Source organism: Primulina eburnea, chromosome 14 (genome assembly GCF_022965805.1).
Source record: "Primulina eburnea isolate SZY01 chromosome 14, ASM2296580v1, whole genome shotgun sequence".
Classification (NCBI taxonomy): domain Eukaryota; kingdom Viridiplantae; phylum Streptophyta; class Magnoliopsida; order Lamiales; family Gesneriaceae; genus Primulina; species Primulina eburnea.
This window is the reverse complement of record NC_133114.1, coordinates 27,451,002-27,476,665: the sequence shown is the minus strand read 5'-3', so window position 1 is coordinate 27,476,665 and position 25,664 is coordinate 27,451,002. Positions and strand designations below refer to the sequence as shown.

The 25,664-nt window shown below is 33.5% G+C and overlaps 3 protein-coding genes and 1 long non-coding RNA gene across 4 annotated transcripts; all 4 read right to left on the bottom strand.

Annotated features, from left to right (window-relative positions):
- Window positions 1-960: 960 nt before the first annotated feature.
- Window positions 961-5,726, bottom strand: LOC140811640 (nitrate regulatory gene2 protein-like). The gene is given in 5 exon segments (XM_073169656.1): window positions 961-1,988; window positions 2,556-2,779; window positions 3,740-3,924; window positions 4,208-4,946; window positions 4,949-5,726. Coding segments are annotated over 5 exon segments (2,499 nt in total). The 5' UTR covers window positions 5,513-5,726; the 3' UTR covers window positions 961-1,201.
- Window positions 5,727-8,232: 2,506 nt separating this feature from the next.
- On the bottom strand, window positions 8,233-9,033 carry LOC140812525 (uncharacterized). The gene is made up of 2 exons (XR_012113683.1): window positions 8,565-9,033; window positions 8,233-8,284 (listed from the first exon to the last, which is right to left on the bottom strand). It is a non-coding gene; the product is annotated as an uncharacterized lncRNA (long non-coding RNA).
- Window positions 9,034-12,764: 3,731 nt separating this feature from the next.
- On the bottom strand, window positions 12,765-16,134 carry LOC140813193 (inositol diphosphatase DSP1-like). The gene is made up of 5 exons (XM_073171666.1): window positions 15,781-16,134; window positions 14,279-14,372; window positions 13,853-13,910; window positions 13,696-13,739; window positions 12,765-13,106 (listed from the first exon to the last, which is right to left on the bottom strand). The coding sequence occupies exons 1-5, from the start codon at window positions 15,999-16,001 to the stop codon at window positions 12,930-12,932; spliced, it is 594 nt and encodes a 197-aa protein (XP_073027767.1). The 5' UTR covers window positions 16,002-16,134; the 3' UTR covers window positions 12,765-12,929.
- A 5,759-nt stretch (window positions 16,135-21,893) lies between these two features.
- LOC140811301 (triacylglycerol lipase 2-like) lies at window positions 21,894-25,323 on the bottom strand. Its single transcript, XM_073169164.1, has 9 exons — window positions 25,156-25,323; window positions 24,936-25,040; window positions 24,700-24,840; window positions 23,793-23,903; window positions 23,080-23,223; window positions 22,885-22,925; window positions 22,656-22,735; window positions 22,450-22,536; window positions 21,894-22,213 (listed from the first exon to the last, which is right to left on the bottom strand). The coding sequence occupies exons 1-9, from the start codon at window positions 25,321-25,323 to the stop codon at window positions 21,894-21,896; spliced, it is 1,197 nt and encodes a 398-aa protein (XP_073025265.1).
- Between the last annotated feature and the right edge of the window lie 341 nt (window positions 25,324-25,664).

Sequence of the window (25,664 nt, the reverse complement as noted above, 5' to 3'; positions counted from 1 at the left end):
ATATCACTTTATTTCTTCTTTTTTTTAAAAAAAAAAACTTTTACTTATATATCTTTGAAAAAGCTATCATTTTGTCATTATATCATACATAAAGATGAATCTTCAATTCCTCAAAAACAATTATGATAAGAATCATTGCCATAAAATACAATGATGCACACAAGCTAAGCTTGAAAATTTTTTTTTGATTAAATTATATTATTCTATATGATATCGATAAAATTAAAATAATAATAGTAGTTTAGAAAATATCTAGATTATTGAAAAAGGGAAAAGAAATAAAAGTATCACCGTACCGAGACGTGGCATACTTATTATTCAAGGCAAAAACTTATGTGAGACAGTCTCACGGATCGTTTTTGTGAGACGGGTATCTTATTTGGGTCATCCATGAAAAAATATTAATTTTTATGCTAAAAGTATTACCTTTTATTCTGAATATGAGTATGGTTGACCCGTCTCACAGATTATGATCCGTGAGACGGTCTCACATGAGACTCACTCATTATTCAAAAGATTTCACCCCAATCAAAGCTGAATTGATTATTATTACAATTATTATATGCAACAAACAAGAAAACCTTGTCATTTTGCGTTTTGGAGCGTGAGTCGCTCGAGATCCAAGACCAACGAATAGTCGCTCGAAAGAAAGAAAGAAAGAATCCCATTTATTCAACATTTATCGGCGGGTTCCATGCCAAACGGACAAACATGCTGTCTGAACCATCCATTTCATTTGCCACCTTTTCTCTCTCCTTGTCTCATATTTGGTAAGATTCTGCACAAAAAAAAAAGAACAAAGGGAATATTTCTCTGACTCTGTTTTAAGTCGAATTTGGTCGAGTCTATGCCATATGTGTGTATTCTAACTTTAATAACTTGAATTGGATCGAGTCTTATTCCCAATTTTTTACACATTGTATACAAAACAATATCTGTCTAAAACATAAGAGCCACCAAGGAAAAAATTTACCTGTCCTTTTTCTCATTTTAACTTATATCTCAAAACCCAAAAAGAAAACAGAAAAGGGAAAGCAATGATACAAGAAGTTTTTTATTAGTGTTACAGGGGGTGACCTGAGGTTTCTGGATGGGGGTGACTTAACTTACATTTCTGAAAATTATACTTGACATTTGATTTTCTTTTTCCGTTTGATTGACGGGAGCTTGCTTGATGTAGATCCCCGCCTAAATGTAGATTCTACTTGATGGCGTAAGAACGGGTGCAAACGGTCTCCAGAGCTTCGGTGATCAAGGCAGAAAAGCTGGTCATGGCTTGGAAAACTCCAGGCAATCCAGTTTGAATGTTGTTCAATGTCATTGCTCTTGCCACCTCCACAGCCTTTGAATGTTTTACCATCTCGTCTTCAACACGCATCTGGCAAGTTGCGAGCTCGGCTTTTTTCTCAGCCAGCGGGTCCCGTGCATCCAAAACGTGCCCGTTTCCCGACCCTGTATCGGGAAGTCCTATTCCAACCAGAGAGTATGAGTGGTAGTATTTATTCTCAATGCTTCTAAGAGATGAAGCCTTTTTTTCGAGCTCCTTTGCTATGGTTTCTGTACGTTTCTTTATTTTCAGCTCCTCCGTCTGCTTCAATAATATCGAATGAACAACGTTTATGAAGCTCTTGATGGCTTCGGATGCAACTGTGTCAGGTAATCGGTCCAGGGCGAGTTTCCATTCGTCGAAGAAAGCAAAAACCTCGGGAAGTTCCCGGGTGTTATTAGCTGGTTCAGCGTTAACAGGGAGAATGGTAAGTTTAAACCAGCCATGGAGAGAGTAAACAAAGTCCCGTTGAAACTTTATGAGGCGGCAGAAACTCGAATGCCATGCAGATACAGCAGATTGAAGATCGCGCGTCGCCTGCTTGTGAAGATCAGACGTTGCTTCAACTTTGGTTGTTCGGTTAACTAGGCCACGAACTTGCTGCACTATGTCGTTCTGGACTTCATGATACTGATTCATTGATCTCCACATGTACATGAAACTGCGTTTAGAAAATGGAGACAGTAAACTAGAAGGTCAATCTTCTTTCATAATCTAATAATGGAAACTTAATTGTCTTCTAGAGGCTTGAGTCCTCAATTCGAGTCACATAGATAGCACGCACGAACTTAATTGGATTCTAGATACCATAATTGAGATTTACTCAGCTCAAAACAAAGCAGATCAGGCTCAGGCTCTCGAGCTAGATCACAAGCTAATTTTTAAGATCATGGGACGACTTACGAGCTCATCAACAACTAAAATTGAGCTCATGCTTGTCAGAAAGCTCGAGTTCAGAAAAGCTTTACCTCGATTGGGTCAGAGTTGATTCAGCTAGACAGATTCATTAACCAATTCAACTCACATTGGACCACCAACCAAAATACTTCAACTTATGTTAAGCTCGTATAATCATAAATAAAGTTCAAGGTCTTGACCAGACATTTGCCGAGGTTTAGTTCTGTCTGTGCGTAATTATTCACATCGAACATAATCAAAATCTTTTTTCTACAAATCAAACAGATCCCTTCTCTGACTTTCAAACACATCATTACAAGCTAGTACTTACCCGTGACAGAGTTCAACTAACTGTGGGACAAGGTCAGTGTCTCGTAGAGTGACAATACCAGATGAGGTAGCTGACACGGCTTGAGACGTCACGGAAATCAGAGATTGAAGCCTCTTTATTGAGGCTTTGGTCTTGTCCAACTTGGCTTCCTCTTCACCCCGGTACTCCTGACTTTGGAGAGTTGACAACTTCCTCTCGTGCTCGATCTTTACTCCTTCTCTAGCCTACATTGATTATAAGGGACACATCCACATTTATCAATAATTATGATGGATTCTTTGTCTCACACTTTTACAGCATATATCAATAATTAAGTACGATGTATTCCTGTTACACACTTTTACAGTTTAACTAGCATCTTATCTTGCTAAATTTTACTTCGTTGAAAAACGAAACAAAGATCTTGTTCTTAAGTGAAGATACAGCTCCGATCCCTGTATGACTTGTTATGCGACACTTTGTTACATACACCTGGAGCCTTGATTACCATTGTGTCATGTGGATCTACACACGAACACACCAGCTTTGACTAAAGACAAAGGCTGTTAGAAGACAGGACCCACAAGCATGTTCCAAGTTGACATCCTAAGATCAGTCCTGGTTGTTGGTATCACACAACACACGATCATTCGGTGCAATTTAGTCACTTCCACTGAAAGGAATCTAAAAAACAAAATTACAGAAGAAAGATACCATGACACGCTTTTTATGTTTTGGCAAACACGGAAATTCCGGTGATGGGGGCGACTCGTTGAATCGAGGGGCAAGACCGAGTTTTCAAAAAAAAAAAGTCACGCATAAAATTTAAAATTTAAAATTCCGCATAAAATCTTAAAACAATTTTAAATTAGGACGACAGTCAACCCTCACCTCTACTCGATCCGCCCTTGCTTTGCAATAATGGATAAGCCGAACCCCTTCAATACATATTCACCATTCACCACCACCCACAAAAGAGACACATGTTGCAAATCTATGTTATCTCCCCAAGCTTTTACCAGGGGCAGATTTCTCATTTGGTTAGCAAGATACAATCAAGAAAAGGAATAACTTTATGCCATTGTCAACTATTGCATCTAAGCAAGCTTTAAAGAAGAATCTAACTTAAATTGAAACAAGAAATACAAAAGTTAGATTATGATGCAAATGAACTGAAATGAGGAAATTCAAGTTTAAATCACTACCTTCACTTCTTGATACAGTTTCTTTTCCCAAGCCAAGAGCCTTTCCAGAGAGGAACAAAGGCTCTTCGGACCACCAGATTGCTCGATTGAATTGGGCTCATATCGGTACTTCACTACCAAAGGAGGCTTTGAAGTCCAGCTCGAGCTCAAGTTACTCAACATTCCACTAGAATGATACACTGTCTCTGTAACACCAAATCAAAATCAATTCATATCCAAGTTCTAATGCATCCCACAAACAATTCAAAACACACACCAAAAAAGGGAAATATTCTCTCAATATTTGCAAGTCCATGAGCTAAAACGTAATCCGAAAAGACTGGATATTTTGCATCAGGGAAAAAAACAGAGAAACTAATACTAATTAATCAAACTCGCAAGAAACTATATTGGAATATCAGAAACTGAACAGTCGCTCAAGAATTTCCAAAAAGAATTCTTGATTCGAGAATCCAATACCGAACTTACTTCTCAATTGCTTGAAGCTTCGATCAAACCGAGCCCTCCCAATTTCGAGCATCTCCGAAACTTGCTCTCCCGCAGATGCAGCCTTATCAAAATACTCCCTGATAGCCGACACAATTTCTGCTAAATCTTTGTGCCTCACCACAAGCCTCCTATCTGAATTTATCCCTTCACCATTCCCATTTCCCCAGCTAACCGAAGACTTGCTATCACCAGACGAAAGCTTATCCAATTTACTCGAGAACTTAGGATTTAAATTCACATTGGCATTCCCCATGTTATTATTGTTTCTGCTGCTAGCGGCAGCAGATCCTTCTTTCACCGACCCCAACTTTGATCGAGTCCCGTAATCGGATCTTGATTCCGAATCCGCTTCGACATCATCATCCGATGAGCTACTCGTAGTACTATAACGATCGTGATCGTGCCATTCGCTGCACTGTACTTCTTCTCTATCGGTCTCTTCCCCTTCTTCGTTCTCCCACTGCCCTTTCTTGGAGACTGGCACGGGACCCGGACCCCGCCTCACGGAGTTCTTCGCAGTACTATTTGTTGAATATTGAGAGTAGGATGAGTAATTTGATGCCCTGTCATCGAATTTCTGGTTTTCATTCACGCCAAAAGGTTTCTGAAAGTGATAACTTGAAAAGCTTGAAGCTTTATCATCGTCTTCGTCGGAGGAATGGTGGTGCTCGATTTGGTTCTTCACGTTTTGGAGATGGTGGAAATGTGCGGAGTCCAGTCCGGCGGAGAAGGGGGAGGGTAGAAATCATCCCAATTCCATACAGACGAGGCCTGTGAGGGGGTGGTTGAATAAGTTGAATTTGCTCTCGCGTTGTAAGTGAAATTATTGTGCTGGGGTGGTGGAGTGGATGATAAGCTTGAGTCCGAGAGGATGTGGGGTAGTTTAACGGGCTTTTTCCGACGCGGCGGAGGCGATGGCTGCTGTTTTTTCTTATGTTGATGATGGGAAGAGGCGGTGGACGTGGGGGGTGGGGGAGGAGGGCGGAACGAAGGTGAAGGAGATGAGGGAGGGATAGGATCACGGGGGATGGAGGTGGGAAGCTTAACGGTGGCGTCGGAGGGGGTACAGTGGAATACAGCTGGGGCGTGGTGGGAGACGGAGAGGGATTCGCCAGAGGCAAACTCTACGAGGGCAGAACCCGTCATGCGTAGGGACCGACAATAATCAGAGTGAGCTGCGGCCAGGTAGTGGCGAGCATAAACAGACTCCTTCATGAGACGGCACCGCTCCTTGCACCGCCGCACAGTATCCTCATTGTCCAGCTTCGACGCCGTGCAGCCCATATCGTCACACCAATCCTATTTTTTATTTCGTCAGAAAAATATAGTACTCAAACAAAGCCGGGATGGTCCAGAGAGGAGGCGCCGGCGGATATTACGGGCAAAATGCCGGCGGAGAAGAAAGAATGCGAACTCGCTGATTTCTCATCTCTGTAATATTTCGAACAAACTTCTACATACTTCAGTCTCCACCACTACACTACACGTCTACACTACACTCCTTAAAGAAAGCATACAATTATTCATATAATACTATAGATTGGAAAATAAATATGACATAATTTTTGAGCTTTGAATCTTATTTTATAATTTAGAAGTTGTATTTAAAATAGTATTCGGGTCATGAATGGACCTAACTAAAACGTGCGATTTAAGTAAAGATTCTTACATTACTATGAAATTGAATTTAAAGAAGCTGTTAAGTCTAAAGACAATAAGTTAAGAAAAAGTCGAGTTGGAGAGGAAAAAGTAACATTAAAGATTTATTTTAAATGGTGGCGGCCTTTTCATGAAAATTATAATTTTTCTCATTTCATTTTCCTACCTTTTATTAATTATTATTAATATATCTTATTATATATATCCTCGATAACATGTGGACATATCCAATGCACCTTTGGTCAAAAGATGTTCTTAGTTTATGGGATAACAAATTCTTAGATCGATAGATAATGTGAAATTTTGTAAAAAAAAAAAAAAAAAAAAGGAGTCAAAAATCATTTCACACGGCTTTAATATTCAAAAAATTAAACATCGAGAAGTTGAATATTAATTTTTTATGATCATATATCACGATGAGTATGTCTCTTATGAGACGGTCTCACGAATCTTTATCAGTGAGACGAATCAATCTTATCGATATTCACAATAAAAAGTAATATTTTTTTTATGGATTACCCAAATAAGATATCTGTCTCATAAAATACGATCCGTTAGATCGTTTCAAACAAATTTTTACCTACCACGATTAGGATTTCGACCATATCTTCTGAACTTTTTTTTCAATTTGATTCCTACAACATTTCAATTTTGCTATATTTCTCACCCATAGAGCCCAAAAAATTTCATAGTAATAACATCCCTATATGGCCTTTTTATTAATTACATTAAATTAAATAGGCTTTGATTGTGTCATAAAAACGTTTTTATGTCTTTTTCTTAAAAAAATTTGCATTAAAAGTGAACCCGATGATGAAAAAGAATAACTCGAATAGGGACAATCTATTCAATTTGAGTTCGTTCTCTAGCTATTGAAATCATGCATCTAGTTTAGATCACGAGATGTTAGAATGACGATAATATCCTAATATAACATTTTCGTTCACTCGTAGTTTTAGATTTCTGATATTTTATTTACCACTAATAATATTTATATTACTGTAAATAGGCTTTAATTTAGGGTAAAAATTTGTGTGAGACGGTCTCACGGGTCGTATTTGTGAGATATATCACTTATTTGAGTCATCCATGAAAAAATATTATTTTTTATGCTCAGAGTATTACTTTTTATTGTGAATATAGGTAAGGTTGACTCGTCTCACAGATTAAGATCCGTGAGACGGTCTCACCTGAGACCCACTCTTAATGAGTATGTCTCTTGTGAGACGGTCTCACGAATCTTTATCTGTGAGATGAGTCAACCCTACCGATATTCATAATAAAAAATAATACTCTCAGCATAAAAAGTAATATTTTTTCATAAATGACTCAAATAAAAAATCTGTCACAAAATAAGATCTGTGACACTGTCTCACATAAATTTTTACATAAGAGAGTGTAAAATTGCCTAGAAAATGATTGAACTGTTTTTAGGTGCAACTTTCTTCTCAATTTCTAAAAAGAGGGCATTAAAGGGAAACTTATTATTGCCCCCACATCAAAACTAATTATTTTGTCACCATTGATTTATTCCAACAAAAATTGGTGTACCTATCTTCTTTTTAAATTCTTCCAACTTACATGATTTGATTTAAACCCCATTGTCAAAACACATTATTTTTCCCAAAGAAATCGCAAATTAATTAAAGAACTCGAAGCCAAATACCACCTTAATACATTGATCCGCTGATTACAATGAGATCGTTATTCGGTATTGCCCGGCTCGTTATTTGTGAAAGAAATTGAATGTACACCTCCTTTGTCAAAAACAAATTTAAACACCGATGATGTTAAAATTTAGAGGGTTGGACCCCTACACCAAATTCTCAAAAGTTTATGTAAGATTGTATAGTGTACAATGTACAGAAGTAGGTCATGATAGAGAATTAAATAGCCCATTTGCCGATCAAACATTATTATAACTCTCGTCTTTGCTAACGGGGAAACCGAAATTTTCAAATAGACATCTGACAGATGAGGCATTTGGAATTTTGAGAACACTCTGACGAACTCATACAAAAAGACCAACTCAAATTTCAGATGCGGTTTAACTGATGAAACATGCTGCCACCAGAAGTTATAGTGGACGTGCATGCTCAGACATCTGAATGACTTCAGTTTCTGGTCACACAAACGCCATTTAAAATGTCAGTTTTCGTAACAGTAGAATAATCAAGCACATTTAATCCTGAAATTATGGGAAAAGACATGTGCTCTACCACTACGTGGTGTAAGTAATTAATCTCACAGCATCTCCTCTTCAAAAGACTTCTTTATCTGGGATAGAAAAAGGATGATAAAACTGCATTATTTTTGTCACAACAGAAAAGCAATAAAACACTTGCCTGCATCATGTACCACTCTTCAAATTCATCGAACAATTCTAGCCGTTCAATCCTAATTAAAAGAGAAATGAGAATAATAAAAAAGATGTGCATTCAAACCTCCCAAAAAGAAGAGAAAATGCACACAGAAAGGATGAACCTTTAGAACTTTGATTAGATAAAGACACTTTATAAACTCAAAAACAAAAGAGGGTTTCTAAGTCATGAAACCCTTTGAAACTCTATGGATTAAAATACTAACTTATTGAACAAATTACAAAGAGATGCAAGTATCCAAAAAATAAATGGTAACGAGCCAAATTCTGAAAAAAAGTTGGATCCGTAAACTATACCTCATTAGTTTGAATCTTTTACACTAATTATATATCCATTACACTCTTGTAGATGTTTCGGCTAGGACAATAATTTCAAGATCATAGAGACATTCACCACCAAATTGACATAATTAGGTTCAACAACACAGTGAGCGTGCCTACACCTTTGCAGCTCAAGAACAAAAGCACCTTCCTAGAGGCCGTGATATCAACTCAAACTAGCATTCAAATGAAATCAACAAATCTTTTCCGAACTCCTTTCCTAAATCATGGCTTCTGCTATGTCTCATCCAAATCAATCAACCTCATTCTCACCAGAGTTCTTAAACTGAATATATACCGGTGAACAATAAGTTGACTACAAGTCCACGCATCCATCCATAGAAACATCATTTTCACATTATAACAAGGCACACATGATGTACAATAACAACACCGGAAAATGTGCAACCTCAAAGAAATATATTTCCCCGTCATTTCTTCAAACAACAGAGGGTTCAGCTCTACACCATCAAAGAATAATTTCATTCTAAATTCCAAATAATGTAAACCATAAAGAATACATAACAGCGTGATTAATTAAATTAAATGAAAGGAAGTCACATTTAACAATTCAAATGTAGCACAAAACCTTCAATTTAGATCATGCTTTTGTTTCTACATGGTACAAATGCCAAAGTAACAATACAGCAACACGCGTTAAAATATTTGTCAAAATTGAGAATTTAGCCCAACTCCACCCAAAAAACGAGCTTAAGTAGGGAGGATTGTCCAAGTCCATATATACAACTTCCAAAATCTTAATCCAGCCGATATGAAACATCTAACACACATCTCTCGCACCCAAGAATGAACAACTGGAGCATGAAGTTCACAAGATATCAGCGAGTAGCCCACATGGAAGTCCAACACATAACGATTAGCATGTCTCTGATATCATGTTAAGATCGAGATTTTAGCCTAACTTCATCCCAAAAGCTAACCAATTAGTCTAGTCATCTCTCCTTGGTTGTCTCCCATCATTCGTATATCATCGACATATACCATCATATGTTTGAAAAACAGAATGTGATCTGCATTAGTTTGTTAGTAGCCAAGAGTAATCATTGCTGCAATAAACCGACCAAACCAAGAAAGCAAAGAAGACAAATGGTATATTGAGTACACGATCGAACTTCTTTTCCAAAAACTATTGGAAGATCAAGATCATGATAAATATTATGCAAAAAAATCTCAACGGGTTCAAAAGATGGGTTACCTGATTCTACAGGAGTTGAGTTCGGGGCCGAGTGTTGGCTATGTAGAGTGTTATTCATGATACCACCTTCCTTTTTCTTACGAGCATATCTTAACAGATGAGTCTGATCCAATCGTCCTATTTCTGATTGAGCTTGATCTTTTTCTTCATCTAAGATTTTTCCAATACTCTCATCCTCTCCCTGATCACTATTTACATGTAGTTCAAGAAGAGGTTGATAAGTGGAAGTCACATGTTTCATATGGTCGTTCTCCTACTAAATAGATGGCGAGATGGTGGAAGAAAGCTGATGTCTCTCGAAACACAACATCCTTAATGGATAAGATTTTTGTCATTATGGATGTTACTACCTAATGAGCTCCAATGGACATTTGAAATCTAAGGTTCTTAAAGGCACGTGGTTGATCAGGTAGGCCGCTGTGAGAATTGCATGAACCCAATAAACCTTTGACATATTCATTGCGAACATGAGAGCCCTGGCAACTCCAAGAAGATGTCGGTTTCCGTTCAGAAACCCCATTTTGAGTAGCAACTTGTTTGGTGTATAATCCCATGAGTGTCTAAATAAGATTGAAAGTTTTTTTCCTTACATTCAGTACCATTATCATTACATAAAATTCCCACGGTGGCACCAAATTGTGAACTAATCATTCTATGGAAAGATTGAAAAATAAGAGAACACTTCATTTTTTGCATGCTTCAAGTACACCCATATAATCCAACTATAACAATCAATAAAAGTTACAAACCACTTATAACTAGATAAAGAAACTACCGGGTTGGGGCCCATACATCAAAATGAATTATCATAAACGAGTTCGAACTTTTATTATTAATGAATATCAAGTTCTAGTGTGTTTTGAAAGTTCACAAGCATCGCAAACTAAGCTCTCCACATTACGCTGCTTGAATAAATGAGGACAAAGTTTTTCTAAAACATAAGGCATGACTTTTGAGAATAGATACTTCGACCTCAGCTCATGTATAATACAACGAGAAGGAAAATTCAATTTTACAATTCAAATCTCTTGTAAGAGCACTAATTGATCGAAGGGTGTGTGAAAAATGAGGGATATGTAGAGCTAGAGGTAAACTAAATGAAGAAATGCAGATGATAGAACATTTCCCGACTATAGGAGATAAAGATTCGTCAGCTATACGGACTTTAACACTACCTGAACGCAAAGAATAGGCAAGGAATTTTTCAAGAGCACCAGTCATATTATCAGATGCTCCAGAATCAAGAATCCATGAAGGACATTATGAATGTATTGGGTTGTATGAACATATGGACATGATATACCAGTGTGTGCAAGATGAGAGGAAGGAGAAGAAGTAATAGCTGTGGTAGAATGAGATTCAAGTCTAGCCACAAAGTGCCAGAGAGTTTGCAGTTCCTCATTGGATAGTCCCTAGGAAGATTTTGCTTCATTTGGTTTGCCGGTATGAGACGCTTCAGAAACATGAGCTTGAGGTCGTGAACTATTAAATCTTCTACCACGACGACCTTGTTTGGGACGGACATGGAATCTCCAGCAGGTGTCCTTAGTATGATTCGGTTTCCCACAATATTCTCACTTTCTCTCATCTTGTTCTTCGCCTCCTCTGATTGTACTTCCAGCTGCATCATGTTTTGTAGCGACTATGTTGTCATAACTGTTGGTCGCAGGTACGATAATTTGAGATAATAAATATGAAAATAAAAAATAAATTGGACATCGAGATTTATGTAGAAAACCCCTAAATATTTTTTGGCTAAAAATTACGGGTAACATGAAAAGAATTTCACTATACCATGTACAACCACTCACTATATTTTCAAAAAAAACACACATTCTCTCGATATAAAAAAACAAAACACCTCATAAATATTATAAAACTAAGTCCTCAAACCCTATAGGACGAGAAAAAACTCGAAGAAAGAATGATTTTAGAATGAAAAAGCTCTGTAATCAGTGTGAAAACATGTATAAAACGCGTTTTTTGAATTTCTACCTCAATGAATGTCTTCCTACCTCATTCAACTTTGTTGACCAAATCCTCAGAGAACGTTTGCCAACAATTAATGCTAAGGTCACAAAAATATTAAGCAATTGTCATCTCACCTTGTTCGGTTTTATGAACCTTCTTTCGTAGTTCATATACATGTGCATCATTTCTTGACTGAGAATAAGTCTGGGAAGCAGCATCCCAAATCTTGTGTCGTGTCAAGCAGAAGGTATCTACGCGCAAGTTGTGGTTGCATGGAGTTGATTAACCACGACATAACAAGAGAATTCTCAGGCTCCCATTTAGAAAGATCAGTACGATCTGGTTTGGTTTTCCCATTAATATAGACCTGCTGCAAACCTCTGGCTAGAATAAACAGCAAGAATGACCGTGACCAGGCGAGATAATTTGTTCCATCAAGTCTAACAGGACATATTTGTAGAGAAGGGTTATCATAAGCGGTTTTAATCTGCCCAAACATTCACCAATTGCTCAGAACTTAATGGGCTTTTGAAACTAATGAGCCCAATTACAACTGGGCTTAGTAGCTCTGTAAAATAACCGGTCAATTATTTAATTAAAAAAAATGACGTATTTCAAATACATATGAGAAAATCATTTTCTTAATTAAATAGTTCATGAAAAAATCATTTTTTTAATTAAATAGTTGACTCCTTGGAAAATTGATGGACAACATTCTCTCGACGCTCACGTCAAAACACAAGCAATCTGTCGTTATTTTTTTAAAATGATGTCACATCATATATATTAGTTATTTTAATGGTATTCTTGATTAAAATATGACAATAATAGAGTTTTTTGAAACCATCATATATATTGGCATTTTCTCGTCCCCTCGTCACTGCTCACGTCACACGGTGAGAATACTTGCCATCCATGATCCGAATAAAGTGACATATATGTTCAGCAAGTATAGAGTAGAGTAAAATTGTTGCCGATTCACAGTGAGCTTGACGGAACACTACAAATACAAATATTCATTCAAACAATTCATACTTGATACGATTTTACGTTACGGATACATATATGCACAACAAAACGTGGCGAATTTCAGCTCTGGAGCAATGGCGAAAGCAAGAATTTTTCCCGTGAAATTCATTTTACATATGCGCGATTCAAGAAATTGGAGGCATGGCTGAGTGCTTGAAGGTCGATGCGTCGAATAATTCCATAAACCTCTGATCCAAAACTCGTGATTTGGCTGCAGCAAATCGTTGGTACTCATCAAATACTGAAGTCAGACACCATCTTTGCAATTTTCTCATGCATCCTACAAGACAACCGGTTCGGTGCTGAAAGGAAAAGTAATACTCATGTTATTTCTTCAAAGGAAAAGTATAATTGTTGAGACGCAGATGATATAAAGTTCTAAGGTGATTTCGATTTCCTGGTTCATATTATGCTACAGCCTGCATTTACACAATGTCATGGAATCTGTGGAAAGGTTGGAATTTGATTTTCAGTTGTCAAGTACATACACAGCAAACACATTTTTTGAGCCAAGAAGCGAAAACTTCATTTATCGATGTTGGAGAGTTTGGGGGGCCTTTAGAAACCTTATAAAGAGAGTCCAAAATACAAGAATCAAAGAATAAATTCTGCCAGAAATTATAGAAAACTTCTTCAGGCCTTTGTGCTATCAATGTTTGTTTCTTGGATTCTTATTCAAATCAATGCCAAGTATGAGTCATTTTCAACTCAACTTGTATGACATTTCAATCTATTGCCAAATTTAGAACCAGCATTCTTTATTTTCTTCGTATCAATAAACATGTTTATTTCTCTCAACATTCTTCACTACTCACATTTTGAGTCGTATATATGCGTTATTCGACAAGAGGTTATTATACAAATAAAAATGTTATAGAGGATGTATGGTACCTTTCCTCGTTTGCAATGGATCAGCACAGGATGATTTTTGACATCTAAAAAATTAGGAATAGTATTAGTCAAGAACTTATATTATGAGAATTCTAGAGTAATGATCATATATATTCACGGATATTTGTAATCCGAGTATTAAAAAAATGGCGCTCACCGATGGCGACTTTTAGCGCTTCACGAACTTTATCCTCGGGTATATTCACAAAGGGTTCCTGCACATTTAATTTTTAAGTAAATTTATAAATCGTAACTGCTATATATAATTATATAAGAATATATAATGAGAACATTCTTCTTTCAATCAGATTCATCACAGATAACATTTATTATATGTACAACTATGTCGAGTTTGAAGAATACAAACAATTCTTCTCTGTAAGAGATTACACAGATATAAGAACTGCTCAGTCACTCTTCCTACATGTAAAAGAAAAACAGACATCAAATTTATTTGTATCTTTTAATATTTAGCATATGACGAATGAAACCGAGCGCGCAATTTAATCCACAACTTCGTCACACACATGCAATGAAAGACGCACAAGTAACATGACATTTAAATAGAAGAATGTTTTCTTACTTTGCTCCCCTCGATTCCAAACTGAAATAACTGGATCCCATGTAACTTGAGAAACTCGATGTTGTGCTGAGGGTACGGCTCGGGGCACAAATATCTACACAATCCATACAAAATCCAAAGCTTAAGTAATAATTCACATTTCACCACTTGCTTCCATTGTCAAACTTGATTCTAATTTCTTACTCATAGAAATTTGTTTCATTTGTTAAAATTGCACCCATATATACTGACGTAACATTGGATATTGTATTAAAAAAAAGTGGATAAAAGAATGTAACTCTTATTACAACCATAATTCCTTATCATTGCCTATGTCTATATTCAATCTCGTTCAAAATCTAATATAACTTTTGAAAAATAATTTTTTGTGACTGAGTTCCGATTTTGGGTATTAAATTATGAAGCCTCAAAGAAACTAGGAACAACTAGAACTGGGACGAACTTCAAAATCCAAAAACGATAAATAAATTGTCCAAAAATGAGTTAAAACCATCTTGGTGATGTACCTTCAAGTGTGCCAAAAACCCAAGTGTATATAGATGGTCAACAGTACTCGAGAGATAAAATGGAGAATAGAAAGCCAAGCAAAAACATAATTTGGCTAAATGACCTTTGTCATCAAATTTTACATAATATGTCGCATTGATGATTCTCTTATTGAGTCGAATTCGAACTTATAGAACAAAATTACCCATTCAAACTTCTCCACATCTACTATTCTTGTAATGTATATATGATTGAGATGTATTTGAAATTATGAACTTGAAATCATAGATTTCCAAAAACCAAATCTATGATTCCAAATTCAATTTATCTTGTTCGGGAATAGGTCTCTTGTGAGACGGTCTCACAAATCTTTTTCTGTGAGACGGATATTCATAATAAAAAGTAATACTCTTAGCATAAAAATAATACTTTTTCATGGATAACCCAAATAAGAGATTCGTCACACAAAATACGATCCGTGAAACCGTCTCACACGAGTTTTTGCCTTTGTTCGGATAAGTTTATTTTATGTGAGTTTCATTTCAAATACATCCACAATACGGGCGTCATTCGAAATTTTTTCTTGAATTAAATCCCAACATCTAAATCAAATTCATTAATCCGAATACCACATTATATATAATCAAATATGAATTATGAAAGAAGAATGATCATCCATCTATTCTCAGTTCATAGATATTTTAAGTGCTAATCTATGTATTCTCAGTGGTTGTAAATTTTCTCCGTTATGATTAATTAATACACAATGATCTCCACCTATATATAACTCGTATCAGCAACTTACAAACAAAAACAAAAAATAAAAATAAAATAAAAAATAAAAAAATGAAAGGTGTATTAAATCAACTGAATTAAACGTCAATCACAGAAATAATATCACACCTAGTAAAAATTATAAAAGGCAAAAAAAAAGAACTTAATTTCTTCAGCTCGGATTGTAAATAGAATCAAAATTACGAGCTTTCAGAGTCTTAAACATGGCTCATCGAACTTACATGATGGACCGGAGCTTGAGGGATTGAAGAAAGGAGAAGTTGGCCGTGTCCGGGAAACCCGACCGGAAAATACCGTAGTCAACCATCGCAAAGTTTAGCGGCGGAGTTAACAGCACTTCATCGCCGTTTTCATAGCCATTACGCCCGGAAAACGGCTGCGGCCGCTCAACCGCCGCCGCCACTTCCGTGGCTCTGCGATCTTCTTCTGCCACGAAACCCATCTTCACATATATCAGAGGATGGAAACAGAAAGAGACTTTGAATTTTCAAAGGATCGAAATTTTGGGTGGGATAAATGGAGTGAAGGTGGCGATGTGGTGCGTGTGCATTTATAGCCGGCAAGAAAATGGTATATGCTTTTCTGTAGTTGGATTTATTCGCGTGTGTACACGCAAGCGCGCTATTTAAATATTTGCATTGATTAGATGCAAATTAATCAATTTTAATTTTGCCTTTATCATTTTTTTAATCCGTTTCCTTAAGTTAATTAGGTATATTTTGGTAATAAATTATCATTTTATCTCACGTTTGATCACTTGATAAATAATATTATACGAGGATAAAATATCTCTTTTATAAAATATGATAATTTTAATTTAATGATAAAAACCACTACAAATGACTTAATTGGTCTCAATATATAAAAATCATAAATCATATCAAATATTTTTATTTATTTTTATATATTATCAAAATAATGATGTTTTGAACTCGAGATAATTATATAAATGATTTTTATAAATATTTAAATTTTTCTATTGTAAAAAATCATTGTCTTTCGACATTAATATAAAATTAAAAATAAATAAAATATATAATATGATAATTATATAAATGAACTCGAGATAATTATATAAATGATTTTTATAAATCTCAATAAAATTATTAGTATGACTTAATTAATTTTAAATATTGATATTTAACTTGACTCACAAAATTTATTATGATAATGATTACAATTTAATGTATAAATTTAATCATTCTTATTAAAGTCATATCAAACATTAAATATCATATCCTACATCTTATTTATCCTTAACTTATCTTTATATTATATATCACATGTTTATCCTCTCATATGTACCAAACTATACCTAACTGGATAAATTTTAGTTCATTAAAATCATATAATTAAATTACTAATTTTTTAAAAAATATTTATAATTGTATTGTCAAATATACATGTACATCTAAGGAGATTTTTTATAACCATGTACTTAGAAAAATAACTATAAATTTAGTCATCTAATTACATTATTTGAGAAGAATAACTAAACTTGATCAAATAAACATAATTATAAAAATGATTCCACAAAACATTTAAAACTAAAAATGTCATACATCAATAAATATATATATATATATATATATATAACTAAAATTGATATTTTACCTTGATTATATACTTCTTTTTATTACAAACTTTGTTAGGACTCAAAACTAGGATTCAAATCTAAAAAATGTATGTTTTTTTAGGATGGATTTGATTTAAGAGTAAGTCTTATGTGAGATCATCTCACGGATCATAATCTGTGAGGCGGTTCAACCTTATCCATATTCACAATAAAAAGTAATATTCTTAGCATAAAAAGTAATACTTTTTCATGGGTGATCCAAATAAGAGATCCGTCTCATAAATACGAGCCGTGAGACCATCTCACACAAATTTTTGCCTTGATTTAAACTGGGCCTCTCGTTTGACTTCCATTCGAAATGAAATTGGGTTTGGGGATGGTATTTTCAATCAAAATGTATCTACTCTCCTTGCAACCCTCTCATTTGTATTTTTATTTTAGAACACACACACACACACACACACACACTAGTTTCGGGTCTTAATCTAGTTTGTAATGAGATCACAAATTTCATTATTGGTATTGACTTAATAATATAATTTTCTCAGATGATTAATTCTATTGTATCGATTGTCAACAAATTAGTATAAATTTTCTCAGATGATTAATTCCATTGTATCGATTAATGTCAACAAATTAGTATAAATATATATCAGAGAAAATGTTGGCGTCAAAATAGTTATTTTTATATTCTATGATAGTTTAGACAAGATATTGGGGTATTTTAGAAATTTTAATTTGCCAAAATCAATATCCTGATTTTTGTTTTTGTATTATAGATATTTGGTAAGAAAGAATACCCAAATTTTCGTTATATCGAGATTATCGTATCAAATTTTTATAGAGACATACGTATGTTTGACAATATGGTAACGATATCGAAATTTTCGGTATGATAATAGTATGAAATTCGAAAAAATTTGGCATATGAAATTCCGAAACAATATATATAAGTTTAAAAATATTATAAGGTTATAAATCAAAAAAGTATAAGTTTTGTTTTAATAAAATGATATATATTGATACCGTATCGAAATCTCATTATACCGCAAAATTTCGATATAATCAATAAAACTTGTGTGCATTGAGATTCAGTATGCCACCAAACGTTCTGACGCTATCGATATATATATTTTTATATCGTAATTTTCGATATTACATGCGGTTTTCGATTCAATGCGATACGATGTGCAAACTGTAGATGGTCAAGTTCTCGGTGGAAAAAGTTTGGTGACAAATGACTTTTATATTTTTATGTTATAAATCTTAGGAAAATATCATCTTAAAAAACTTGTATATCGGATGATATTATACATCTTGATTTTAAAAGTTATTATTTATTGGTTTAATTTATTAATATGAGACAATTGTTTCATTGTCAACTTCTTGAGAAGTCGACGTATGTGGCAACCCACTCTAGACTGTTTTTACTCATCTTTTCCGACGGTAGCCTTTTTCTATGTTACTCATTCCGCTACGCAAACTCTCAACGAGAGCATCGATGTTAGGTTATAAATCCAAAAGAAACACTATCACAAAATATTTGTCTATTAGGTAGTGTAATTTCTTGAGTTTATAAGTCACTTTTTATTAGTTTAAGTATATAAATATGTACGATTATAAAATATACTAACCACAAGATTGAGCATTGTAATTTTATTAGAAACTATATAGTTTTATTAGAAATTATAATTTATGATAGTCACGCAAATCAATTTTTTTAAAATTTATAAAAGTAGTTTGTAATATTCACGCAAATAATTTTTTTTTTAAATTTTATAAAAGTTCACGCGTCGATTATATAATCGTAGATCGATACGTTTTGTTTTTGCGTCTCATAATGATTCTTTGTTTCGGTTTTGATTTTGAACATATAAGTACTTTATTAAAAAGAGAAATAATTAAGACACGCAGTCATTGTCATTACCAAATAAACCTAATAATTGAAATGATGCTATCAATTAACATCAATTATGTGCGCATATAATAATTTAACTTTTTTTAAATATGTTTTCATTCGTCATATTCTTGAAGAGATATATTATTATTTTCATATAATATTAAGCTTTCTAATTTAAAATAATTTTTGCGAACTGTTTAAATTCCCCAATTTAGGTTTAAATTCGTGTCAAAACGATATATTTATTTCATGTTTCATTTCTACATTGATGTCTTTATTATTTTGGAGATAATATGTACAATAATTATAAAATCTGAAACAGCCCAAAAATCATTTGATTGTGAGTCGTCTTGGTTCGTGAGTAGAAGTGTAATGAATTGAGCCAGTTCGTGAGTTTTTCGAGTTTACTCGAAAAATAATTGCTTTTGTGTTCAAGTTTATTGAATTCGAGTTGAACCTGAATTTATTCGAATTTTTTTGGGACCAAAATCGAGCTCAAATTATTTTGTTCAATTGTTTACGAGTCGCGCGCGGTCATTAATATCTTATTAATATAATATAATTATATATCAAATAAATAAATTTTGCGTCTTTCGAGTAATTATTTTCGAGCAATACTTCAAATGGTTCGTTAATATGTTCGAATTTTTCGAGTGAGTCAAACTCAAACTCGATCTCGAGCAAAAAATTTAAAAAATTTTAGGTTCGAATCGAGCTCAGACTCGATTATAAATAATTTGAGCTGACTTCGAGCCTTGATTTTTTTTTGGTTCGATTCGATTTGTTTACATATCTAGTCGTGAATTAGACTTAAAAACAAGTTCTTTGCAATAGATAATTGTGATTACGAGAAAAATAATCAAGTTTTTCTTACAATGAATCATTTAATTTTAAAAGTTTTTTTTTCTTTTTTTATATGAATGATATATGTGACAAAGCTTCTTTTTCTTCATTTTTTCCTTAACGAAATCTCTATTATTATTTATCAAGAATGCACAAATACTCTAGCGAATATAGTTATCCTTAGCAAACCATATAAGTCAATTACCTAAGAACAAAAAAGAAAATGTTAGAAACATGAAATAAAAATAAAAGAAATTTTATTAAAAATATAAAAGCTATTAAATCAAATTTAAAAATAATAATAAAGTATTCAATGATTGGTAAGTTGCACTTTTGAGTGTAAAATAAAACAAAATAATTTTGGAGCGAGAATCATTATTTATTTTGTTTTATTTTTGGAACAAAATAAATTTTGGGACGTGATAATTTGGAAACTATTCTCGCTCCAAATTCGAGCAGGAATAAATTATTCAATGTACTTCCAAATATGATAAAAGTACATTCTTAGGAATATTCTTTTAAACTTATGGGACATGCTTTGTTTCCCCACATAAATTAAATGACACAATATAAATATTTATAAAATATAAAATTAAATGTTGATATAATATTAATGAACAGAAATTGTGATATAAATTTTGAGAATATATGAAATATATTATTTCAATTTGAAATATTTAAAAAAAATTGATATATACTCCTGTTAAATATACAAATATGCAGTGATATGAAGTTATTTTTAAAAATATATGTCATTATTACTGTTTCTTAAAAAGTTTTATACTTACGGATATGAATAGTATCAAAAATTAATTTTTGTGAATATTTTTTTTTGTGCATATTAGAAAATTTGAAATTTTGGTGGAAATTTTATTAAAAATAACCAAGTTAAATTTATTTTGATATGTCAGAGAACCAATATTTTTTAATTTTTGTCGAAATTTAAATTCATCGTCATCATCTCTTAAGCTCTTCTAAAAATAGGTTTGTTTTTAGGGCAAAAACTTATGTGAGATGGTATCACAAATTATATTTTGTGAGACAGATCTTTTATTTAAGTTAATATGATTTATATCTTTTTTGAAAAAAAATTATCGAATAACAAATTTTCTTTGTTTTTATATTGTCCAATGCACAATATAGACGGAGATCACAAATATTGAGGGGGTTCCATGAACCCCTTCGCTTTTGAATAAAATATTATTGTTTGTTGTATCAGACAAAAGGTATGATTGATGATGTAATGAACGGTGTAAAATGAAATGGAACATAATTATAAGAAAATTTATTATTTTTTCAATCGACTTATTTAATTTTGAGTTTTGATTTATTAAAATTTTAAGATATACTAATTTTAACTTTCGACCATTTTAGTAGAATTTTTTACGCGACAATTAACAACTCAATAATTTTCAATGTCTCGTCAATATTTTTCGATACCATATGATGAGTTTTTCGGTGTTACATCACCAATTTGATCAAAATGGTCGGAAATTAAAATTTAGTGTATCAAATCAAAATTTGAAAAATCAGAACGTACTTTTTTTTTACATACAACTATTCAGAATAGGAGAGTAAATAAATCGAGCAATATCGCGAGCTTTTCGGCTCGAAAAATATTTAATTCGTATTCGAGCTTTTTGAATTCGAGCCGAACTCGAACATGTTCGAACCGAACTCATGTCCAAATTATTTTGTTCGATAGTTCGTGAGTCGCTCTCGAGCTTTAATATTTTATTAATATAATAATAATTTTCGAACAATAATTCAAATAATTCGCGAATATGTTCGAATCTTTCGAGCCAAGCTTCCACGTTAGAAAATGCAGTTGGTTTATATTGTATCTGATATCGTTTATAACTTGACTCTATATAGACTTGCGGCATAGTTAATTTACATCACTTTGATACATATACATAAAACTCAAAATCCACCCGAATAACAAAATGTAAAAAAATTGCGTATTCCGAACAAGAAATTACAACAAAGCTAATTAAGTACAATTTCCCAAAACCCTAATGTAGGTTGAAGAAGTCCATGATAGGGTTGTACACAACTTGCTTGGCATTTATAGCATGAACAAAGTCCAAGTGAGAATACTTTTCTCTGTATACCAATGCAAGATTACTAGGGTCGCGATCCCCGAGTTCGTCTATCAAAGTCTGCACATCTTTGACGTCGGAAATCAAATCTTTGCCTCCGTAACTAAGGAGAAGGGGCATGTCATTCGGAATTTGGGTCATGTTGTATTCCGGAGGAGTCGGCTGACCGTAATGTTTATTGTTTGCATCTTCACTGCCATAGTCATACATTGCTATGTTCCCTTGTCTGATCACTGTCACACAAATTTATATTACAACTATCAGTTGTTTTTTCTATAAAATTAAAATCTTTGAAGCTACTTTATTTTCATTCTATCATTCTTCTTTTTTTTTCTTTGATTTATAATAATCTCATAACAAATTTTCTTGGCGACTCCGGGAACGCCCGTTACTGGTAAAGAATATTGTGAATTTGGGGACGGGTTTTGGCGTTCGCGATGGTTCGATGCTAAAGAAACTATGAACTTACTTTGGGCAAGATGAACCATGTTCTTTGTAGATGTTGGTTGTTGGTCATCTAGATATGATTTCGAAGAGTTCAGACAGCAGTTAGGCCCTATTCAATTACAAACAATAAATTAATATAAAAATTATTAAATATATGAATCCATTTATTTAATTTTTTTAAAAAAAGAAAGAAATTTTTAGAAAAAAAAAAAATATAAATAAAAGAACCTGTAATAACATCGTCTAATTTGGAGCAATCTATCCCTGAATTACTGCAGATATCATGCACAAGTTTGGAAGCAGGACCCCTATTCATGTCAAAATTAACACACAAACAAATATAAATTATTTCTATTTGTAGACCAAAGACAGATGACTCGTCTTCTAAAAATTAATTTGGAAATAAATTCTTTTAATTCATACATTAAGATCTGAAATAAAATAGTTGAAAACTTACCCTCCCGGAGCAAATTCATTGAGCCCCAACCAGTAGAGAGCCTGTCATGAAACGATTTGGATAAATACCCATTTTAATTCTAGCGACGGTTTTTAAAAACATACCGGTTCGTTATTCTTGTAGCGAACTATCATATCAGTCATGAATATATTATTGTGGTATAGCATAAACTAAACAGAGTTGGAAAAGACATACTTCGGCTATAAATAAATCAGCAGCAGCTCTTGCTAGAGGAGAAGGCATCTGACCCAAATAAGCAATGGGACATAACAAGGCAGCCGACCTCACCATACTCACCACTTCTCCTCTCGAAAATGCTCCCAAGGCCATTAAAGTACCCTGTGGTGTGTGTACATAGTTTTTGTTTCATAAAAATGTGAAGAATAAATATCTAGTAATCTTGTTAGGCTATAAAACCAAAAGGTGTACCATCCTAAAAGACTAGTCTATTATAGAGTGATATCTCATAGCTGAGCCCACTAAAATCGGGCCTAAACCATATTTTGGACCCCTGTCTCATCCCAACCAAGGTTGAAGGTCCATCACAGGCTCAGATATTCTCCTATAAATACGAAGTTTGGGTGTCTAATTAATGAATTCATTATATTATTTTTCAGCAGCACCATTAGCTTCTCTCCACTTATATCATCAGTCTCTGACTTGAGCGTCGGAAGGGCTACGTCGAGACACCCTTCTGGCCTTCTTCTAACGGTCTTATTAGTGATTTCAGGCTCAGGACAATTTCGAAACCTGCGCATGAACTAGTGACAATTGCTGGAATTGGACCCTAAATTTTCCGTGAATATCATATATTAAAATTGTTTTGGTCGTAATGTGCCAAAAAGATGCTTGATTCATGCAGCAAAAAAGTATAATTAAAACAAAAAGGACAAGATGTTGAATGATACCAAGGAGTGGCCAACATAATGCAACTTCTGTCCCGTTTGGCCATAGACATATTGAACCATAGCTGGAAGATCATACGCAGCTAATTCATCCCATGACCAATCCCAGTAAGCCTGTTTTTTTTTTTTTTGAAATAAAATTAAGAAAAATTAAATTTAATTTCGTAAAAAAACGCATTTTACGAAAATTTGAATCCTCCGTTTGATCCATTTCCTCATCAATGGTCGCGATTTTGCCATGATATTTACGATAATTCAGTTTAATCAAACTAGAATATCGACATAGTAGTGTTAAGATTGTGACTTGGACAGTCAACCCCAAAAGGTAAAGTACATATATTAATAATTTTTATGGTATATGATAACTTTATATTGTAATTCTTATTAAGTAATTTTTGACTGGGATAATTATTAGATTATTTCTAAAAAACAATACATTTAGTGGATAAAAAAATGGTTAAGCTCGTTATTGGGGGTTATTATAAAGGAAAAAACAATTTATATGATCATTGATGGCACACACTACAAAAATCAATTTAAAGTTTTGTAGTTTAAAATATAGTATTAAGTATATATCTAGTAAGTCTAGCAAATGTTCTTTATAAATTAGATTAAAATTTATAACTCTAAATATTGTTTTTTATAAGACTTTTAATACTTAAAACAATAATTTAAGTAAGATATATAGTCAAATTTTTTTATGTTGAAACTGATGTTTGTCATATGATTTAACCAATAACACTGAGGTTGCGCTTGAATAAATGAATTTGTTTCGAGGAATGATTTGAGCGGTACATTTTAAATGACACATACATATATCATACTGTATATTTGAAATCCACCTTAATTATTATTGAAATTTTATAACATAATAATATGGTATAAAATAACATAGATATATGCATCGTACCGAATCATCGGGGCTAAGTGAGATGTGACCTCGACTATAATTGGTTCCGCGAACATTCGCTAGCCAAACATCCAAACCATTGTCTGCCAAAATGAATCCCAAAGATTCATCCGGAGAATCCGAAATCCATGTCAATGCATCCTGGTAGATGGAAAAGAATTCGATTTTCGGGTATAGTTTTTTCTTATGTATTTCAGTTTCAAAATATGTAAAATCTCAGTCTCACAATTACATACACTTAGGATTCCGTGTTGAAGAAGAACCGGGGTTTTCCCTTCATTGATACCAGCAGACATCCCTATTCTTATTATGCTTAGAATATAACCATCCTTTGTTGTAACCTGATATCAACATATAAGTAGAATACAATGAACTTTTATAGCAATTTGGGTTAATCATTTTCGTAAAAGAGATAAATAATATGTGCGTGAAATGTGTGTGTTAAAAAATGCTTACTGTATGGTCCTGGCAGCTATAATGTTGTGTATCCACCATTGATTTACAAATTCCATCTGCAGAATCGACGGTGGGAGCTGTATTCTTCAAAGAAAGTATATTTCTTCCATCAGCCACCAAGAAATTAAAGAAACATAGGAGAACGATCGTTGCTATTGTCTTAGTCATTTAATTGTAAAATTTCTAAATCTTTATTTTCACTCTTGATTTATTAGATTATAATTTTAGGATTATATTTATAGGAGGTGAATTTCTATAATTTAATTAGTATTATCGGAATATAACAAAGACATCGTCGATGCTACGATTTGGGTTCATATAGAGGACCGTTTCTTTGGACAAGTTAGATATATAAAAAAAAATAAAAATTAGAACAATTCTATAAAAAAAATTAAATTAATTAGTTTGGTTTCATCTGCCAAAATGGGTCGATTTCATAAACAGAGACAAACAAGTAGTGTGAAAATTAAGGATTTTGATCGAAAATTGTTTCACATTGAAGGCAGAGA

Coding starts and splice junctions, on each gene's coding strand:
- LOC140813193 (XM_073171666.1), bottom strand. CDS start 16,001: ATGGGTTTCGTGGCAGAAGAAGATCGCAGAGCCACGGAAGTGGCGGCG. Junction 13,911..14,278: donor TTGGAATCGAGGGGAGCAAA/GTAAGAAAACAT, acceptor TTAAATGTGCAG/GAACCCTTTGTGAATATACC. Junction 13,107..13,695: donor TCCATTGCAAACGAGGAAAG/GTACCATACATC, acceptor TTTTCCTTTCAG/CACCGAACCGGTTGTCTTGT.
- LOC140811301 (XM_073169164.1), bottom strand. CDS start 25,323: ATGACTAAGACAATAGCAACGATCGTTCTCCTATGTTTCTTTAATTTC. Junction 24,841..24,935: donor TTCAACACGGAATCCTAAGT/GTATGTAATTGT, acceptor TCCATCTACCAG/GATGCATTGACATGGATTTC. Junction 23,224..23,792: donor ATTATGTTGGCCACTCCTTG/GTATCATTCAAC, acceptor CACACACCACAG/GGTACTTTAATGGCCTTGGG.